Raw genomic sequence first — 7,007 nt, 5'->3', positions numbered from 1 at the left:
GAGTAATATCAACACCAATTTGACAACCAAGATATCATATTGACCTCCCATGTTGAAGCCATTGAAAATCCGGATGGGGCAACCAATGTGAAACTCCATTATTCTTCATTCTTATTCCAATGGATTTATTCCAATTTATTATAGCACCTGATAGCTCACAAAATTCTTGCACCACACATTGAACATTACGCAAATTTTGTTCCTCCCCATCCACATATAAAGTTGTATCATCAACAAATTCAGTATCTAGCACTTGTTTGTTATTGACTCCCCATTGCAACCCTTTAATCCTTAAGGCATGATTATTAAAATACACATGAAATGCCTCAGCTATTAATAAGTATAGGAAAGGGGCCAATGGGCAACCTTGCCTAACCGATCTTGAAATAGAGAAGGGAGCATCAACTTCTCCCGCCACATATACAGAACTAGACGCATTCTTATACAAAAGCTCTTACCGCAACTACCCAAGCCATTGGAAATCCTAGTTGTAACATAACTTCCTTGAGGAAAGACCAATCAACTCTATCGTATGCCTTTTCAAAATCCAACAATAGCACCACTAGGTCAACATCCTTCTCTTTTGCCAAAGTTGTAAGCTCCCAGAACATGAAAATATTATCAGAAATAGAACGCTCTTGCATAAAACCCGTTTGTGATTTATGAATAATATCATTTAATAAAGGTTGCATACGTAAAGTAAGGACTTTAGCGTAGATCTTGTAGATAGTATTTAAAATAGTTATCGGCCGCCACTTCTTAATGTCAACTACTACCCCCTCCAATTTAGGAATAAAAAAAATTAACCCTGCATTCCATTGATAAGGCATATCACCCAAAGTAAAAACCTCTTGTAACGCTTCTGTCACACTGATTCCAATGTGATCCCAATAGCAAAGAAAAAAGTCAGGAGGAAAACCATCGATGCCAGGACATACATTCTTACCTAAGGTTGTAATTGCAACATACACCTCATGGACATTAAAAGGTTTTACTAATTCATTAGCCATAGAAAGATTAACTTTTTTCTTCATAACACACCATAATGTAGATCTTAAGGCCAATTGCTCATGCGTAAATGACTGCATAGTTAGCAAGGATTTATAAAAGTCGGAGGCAATTCTCCTCATTTCAACATCATCTGATGTTAATGATCCATCCTCCCTCTCTAATTGCCTCATTACATTCTTAGTACGACCAATTTTATTTACACGAAAAAAATCAGCATTAACCTTATCTGCAAGATGAGACCATTTCGTTGAGGATGCACGAAATTTGTGTTGAGCTATAACATCCTCAAATTGTTGCATCTCAACACGTGTTTGATGCAATTGAGCTCCAACCCACAAAGCCCGTGGGTTGTTCTCCTGAAGTTTTTGAAGAGCAACAATTGTCCTCCTAGAAGCTAACAACTTTTGTTTGGCTTCTTTATCAAACCATGTTTATTTAGACTACATTTCTTGATGCGTTTCCAAGATGTATGCTCAAAAGAGGAGAGAGATTAAATCAATGCCCATCGATCATGTCGCACATTTACATTAATGCCCAATAGTTATCTGGCTTAATTATAAGCTATGATTTAGTGAGATGGGGGGGGGTGGGGGTGGGGCACTAGAGTTGAAGTAAAAGAGGGAAAAATGTCTACCAACATTATGTGTGTGTACAACGAGACTCACTATGTATGTATCTATGGAAGTGGAAGTGGAAGTGGACAAATACGAGGTATACTTTTGTAATATCGAAGAAATACAAGTGGTCGGCGCACATACAACACACACACACACACACACACACAATTGTATATATGTACATATATGATATATGTATGTACATATATGTATAAACATGGCTTACGTATGTATGTAAGATTATGTAGCTAAGTACATATTTTGAGTCGAAGATTTAATTAAAATGATGTATTTATTGTGTAAGGTAACATCTTGTAATGATGTCTTTTGAGTCCAGGATTTAATCTGAGGGCGAGTTGCGTCTGATCTGATCTGTCTCTGTCTCTCTCATGGGTCGTTCCCAAGTGCAACCCTTTCGGTTCCTACACAACGAGGTTTGTTGCATCTATATCTGTTTTTATTCACTATTGATCGTCAAAGCTATCAGTCTTTTCTTGTAAATTTATTGCTCTCAAACAATAGGCAATACTTTTACCCGTTACTTCTTCGAAATTATGTAAAGAAGAGAAAAATCTCAATCAAAATATCAACCTAGATAAAACACAGGGGTGCAAGCGAATCAATATGAAAATTTAGCCCCCCATTTTGGGTAACTGTATCACATAGAAAATGCAATGGAGGCATTTCCAAGCAGGGATTTTCTCATATTTTCAAGTTCCTTTTTAACCTGTAGTGTATTTGTGTAGTTAACATGAACTGGTTTTTCTTTATCTTTGGATTGTTTGACCATTTCATTTAAAGAAATAGCTTGGTGCAATCTAGAGGTATTTTGGATATTCTCCAGGTGCACAGTCAGCACATTCAAATAACGTAGTAAGAACCACGGGATATCAGATGTTGGTGCTTTTATATTCACAAAAGGTTTTTAGTTTTTGAGTGGGGGTTGAAGGAAAAATGCAGTTTTTGAGTAGGCCAAGATGAACAAAAAGACATGATTTCTAGTGGGGAAGTGCATTGAGATATCAGATGATGGTTTTGATTTCTATTCAAGAAATGTTTTGATATTTGAGGTAGGGATGAAGGGTTAAGAAACCCTGTATGTTTTCAACAAATCAAACTATATGCTAGCATTAATTGTAAGGGATTGCAAACACATTGATGCTCCAGGGCTTTGTCCTTTGGTTTCTTGATTAGCATTAAGTAATTTCACATGGTATCCATACTGTTGAGGAAATCCAAATGTTTTTTTGGTACTTCATGTGGAAAATTGTTTTTAATACATCATTGCTATGCATCTGCATTCTGGATACGTACATAGTATGATAATGAATACATCTCTTAGAAGTTACGTCCAGAAACTGATATGTATGAGAACCAAACAATAGCAAGACCAGTAGCAATGTCAGTTTTAATTTTCATAACATCAGTTATATACATACACATTAACACATTATTATTCTTGAGAAATCTCAATGCGTCTAGAAACCAGTAAAATAGGATTACAATGAATAGAGTAGTAGGTTGCTACGCCTGTCTTTAAAGTAGAAACATTCAAAGAAGATGTCAGAGATATGTTCCTCTTATCTACTTTTTGTGGAATTAGAGATTGTCTTAGTGAAAATCTAGAAGTCTGATATGTGTATTACACACATCTGTAGACATGTATATATACACCCATGCATATATATATATATATATATATATATATATATGTATGTATTTATCTATTTATGCATATAAGCATATATATTCTCATGTATATGTAAAAACATACACATATGTATGTATGTATGTATGTTTGTTTGTTACATATTTGTGTGTGGCATTACTTCAGGATCTTGAGTTCTATTTTTATTCCCAGGTTGCTGAAATGGAGAAATTATGGGAGGAAACTAAAGGAAATCCTCCAAGAAGTGCTGTGCGGGAACTAGAAATCAAGTTTGGGTAAACCTTTCAAACTGTAAAAAATCTTTTGTGCATTAGAAACTGTAACGAGTACAAGTTCAGAGGTATATCTGAATATTTTTCTTGTTGCTTCTTACCAAATAAAAGTTATTTCCTCTCGCAATTGCAGCAAAGATCCTGAATTTGGAGGAAGGAATATACAAGTCAAGCAGGTTTGGTGAGCTTCCTATTTAGATTCTAGAAATTTATGGTCTTTAGTACTTTGGAAGAATAACTGCTGATGATTAATATATGCTGGCCACAATCAATAAGGGGTTTGATTAATTGAGCTATATCATTAAATTGTTCCATCTATTAAGGTTATTTGGTTTTTACAGCTGATGTATAGATGTTGACGTCCAAGCTTGTGTGCTTTACAAAATCTGGACAATACATGTATCAGATGTCAAAATACTCTTGTTTGCTATCAAATTTAAAGTGTTGGTCATTAATTTACATATTAAAGACCAAACCCGCTTCTTTTTTATGATATATTAAAGAACTTTCTCATAATCATAGGGTTTGTCAAGATAGGGTTTACACACATCAGTAATTCTGAGGCCCATGCCCGAATAGAAACGCAATTGATATATATAGAAATAGACCCTAAAACCATATATACATCCTTCTTTCTATATAGCAATTATTGGTTCAGATAAGACAAGTGTCGCCCAATATTTCCCAATGCCCCGATCAGTGAACAAATCTTGCATTTTAAATTTCTCCCTTGATTATGGGCGATGCATGTCTCGTGTAATCACTTTAGTGACTTTAGTAGTATCTATATTGAGTGCTTTTTGATGTTCATGTGATATTAAAGTGCAAAATACAGAGGCGAGAGTTACCAAATTGAGCCTTTACGAATGCAGACAATTGTTAAGGCCTAAGTTGGTCCAACTCAAGGTAAAGCATGTAAATATTGTCAAGCTTTAATGATTTATCCTAGATGTAAAAATAAAGGAGTCTGGGTGTGCATACCTGTATCACTTTTCTATTGCCATATTCTGCCCTTCTTGGTTAAGTTCTTTGCCAGAAGTTTGACTTATTTCTGTTAGGATAGGAGAATTGAAGTTTTATTGCTAAAAGTGACCCAGCAATTATTTGCTGTTTTTCAGTTGTTTAAAGATCATCTGAATCTATTGCTTGTCACTTTAATCCTGGTTCAGTGTTTGGGTCCATGTTTTTTGGATTTTTATCACCATAAATTTTGGAGGTGATGCCTATAGTGGCCTATTCATATTTCTCTTGTCTAGTCATATTCAGTTGCAGTGGTTGCATCTCCTTGTATATGTTTCCTGCTTCTCTCTCCTTCTATATGACCATCCATTAAGGCTTGATTATTTCCTCCAGAGTATAATTAAGAAAAAAAATACTCAGTCCTATTACTCTGTTGTCATTTTGAAAAGTTAATGGTAAATTTTATAGTTATAATTGGCAATTTTCCCTGAAATAAATGATGACTCATTAATGTCTGTTTCATCTGGTTTAAGGTGCAAAATTGGTTTTGCAATAAGCGACATTATAACAAACGGAGAGCACTCAAGGCTTCTGGAAAACTCTCAGTTGAGGAGCCTAGCATAAACAGAACAGAGTCGGTATCAGTATCTTCAACTGTATCAGGTGTATATTCAGCAATGAAACAATTTGGTAGGTTTTCTGCAAGCTTCATGATCAAACTGAAAATGTTATTCTTATTTGTAGATCAGAAAGGCCCAAACAAAGTTGAGTTTGAAGCAAAGTCAGCTCGAGATAGTGCATGGTACACGATATCATTTCACTTCTTCCTCTACATTGAAGTGTTGTTTTCATAAGCAAAACCATCTTGTTCTGGTGTAGGTACGATGTAAGATCATTCCTTGCTCATAGAATGCTTGATTCTGGTGATCCGGTGAGAGCACTAAACTCATATTAGTTTAGTAGAGTTAGTACTTCTTATTTGAACAATTTATGCGCCCCAATTGTCATTGCCTTAGTATACAAGTTTGAAATCTCATGGTTTCAGAACTTAATTATTATTAATTCCATCAAATGGTTGGAAAAGCCATATAAAGAGGTTCAGTTTGATTATCTTTGTCATAGATGATCTATATACTGCCATTGTTGAAACTATATTTCATTCGGACATATTTACCAATGATTTAGAGGTAAGATCAATGTAGGCGTTTTTTGAAGTTTTTCATTGTTCTCGCAGGAGGTCAGGGTGCGATTTGTAGGTTTTGGTGCTGATGAAGATGAGTGGGTGAATGTAAGAAGAGGGGTTCGTCCAAGATCTCTTCCATGTGAAGCATCTGAGTGTGTGCGTGTAATTCCGGGTGACTTAATTCTGTGCTTTAAGGTCTCTCTTCAAGCTTTTTAGAACTGATCATTTTATCAAGGGAAAACACCAAAAGGCCCCTCAAATTTCAAGAAACTTTAATTCAGAGGATATTCTGACAAAAAAAGTCAGCAAATTAGGGGTATTTTGGTGTTTTTTCCTTTAAAATATATTGTAAATGACTGCATAATTTGTAAAGAAGGAATTTTAGAATTAGTTCGAATTCACCAAGGCTTAAGGTGAAAGGTTCTATCTATGGTACATCTGATACATGATTTTCTCTGTATCTTCTCCTATGTTCAAGTATTAGGAGGCTTTCTTGCATCATTCTTTTGGTTTATGCTTATCATATTTTCTTCAACTTTGGGAGAAACCACAGTGCTTACATGTTTTCTTTTCTCTTGTAAAAGCAATAATACTGACCCGATCTTTATCATGTTATAATGACCTTATCAATAACACAATATCTTTCAGAAATTTTCAACATTTAGGGAGAAATTTAGTTATGTTCAGGAAAAAATGTATAAAGAGCCTATAAGGGAAGAATATTTGTATTTATACTTTAGGGGTATCTCAGTGTCTTTCACTAAAACAGAGCTATATTATTCGACAAGAGAAAATGTGATAGACTAAAACAGCACAATATCTTATAGAAATTTTCAGCATATAAGGGAGAATCTTGGTTATTTTTAGGAGACAAATGGATGAGAGCCTAAAAAGAGAAGAATATTTGTATCTATACTTTAGGGGTATTTCAGCGTGTTTCACTGAAACAAAGCTCTACTATTCAACAAGATTAAATGCGATAAATCTGGATGCAACAGCAGATTAGAAGGGCCTTCTCATTAAGAACTATATTGAAACATGGGACGTTGCCTAGACACCAAAATTAGGATAGGGAATTAGGCAATAATACTTGATATCTATTAGAATGCCCAGCTTAGCTAAGGTGACATTATTATTTGTATTGACTGTCACATTAAGAAAGTCATAAGGATAATGGAAGTCTAAGTGTTTCGTGCATGTATATAAGTTATTCTATGAAAACAACTGAAAATTCCCTTATGTTCGACAAAATAGTGGTGCACATAGATCCTCCAGGATCTTCATCTGTTGATTCT

At 34.9% G+C, this 7,007-nt stretch overlaps 1 protein-coding gene across 1 annotated transcript; it reads left to right on the top strand.

Moving 5' to 3' along the window:
• Positions 1-1,948: 1,948 nt before the first annotated feature.
• On the top strand, positions 1,949-6,219 carry LOC147847198 (protein SAWADEE HOMEODOMAIN HOMOLOG 2-like). The gene is made up of 7 exons (XM_087339456.1): positions 1,949-2,062; positions 3,490-3,572; positions 3,703-3,745; positions 5,063-5,192; positions 5,274-5,331; positions 5,409-5,460; positions 5,764-6,219. Exons 1-7 carry the CDS (start codon positions 2,018-2,020, stop codon positions 5,926-5,928), a joined length of 576 nt encoding a protein of 191 aa, XP_087195582.1. The 5' UTR covers positions 1,949-2,017; the 3' UTR covers positions 5,929-6,219.
• Positions 6,220-7,007: the final 788 nt, after the last annotated feature.

The sequence above is a fragment of the Azolla caroliniana genome, unplaced genomic scaffold (genome assembly GCF_043228905.1).
Source record: "Azolla caroliniana isolate FFs.n. ecotype wild unplaced genomic scaffold, voAzoCaro1.0.p SCAF_1371, whole genome shotgun sequence".
NCBI lineage: Eukaryota > Viridiplantae > Streptophyta > Polypodiopsida > Salviniales > Salviniaceae > Azolla > Azolla caroliniana.
Note: the sequence above shows the minus strand (reverse complement) of the source record. Positions and strands in the feature narration are given on the sequence as shown.

Excerpts from the sequence above, each read along its gene's own strand:
- LOC147847198 (XM_087339456.1), top strand. The coding sequence starts at position 2,018 with ATGGGTCGTTCCCAAGTGCAACCCTTTCGGTTCCTACACAACGAG. Across the intron at positions 2,063-3,489 it reads TTCGGTTCCTACACAACGAG|GTTGCTGAAATGGAGAAATT; the intron begins GTTTGTTGCATC and ends TTTTATTCCCAG. Across the intron at positions 5,332-5,408 it reads TCAGCTCGAGATAGTGCATG|GTACGATGTAAGATCATTCC; the intron begins GTACACGATATC and ends GTTCTGGTGTAG.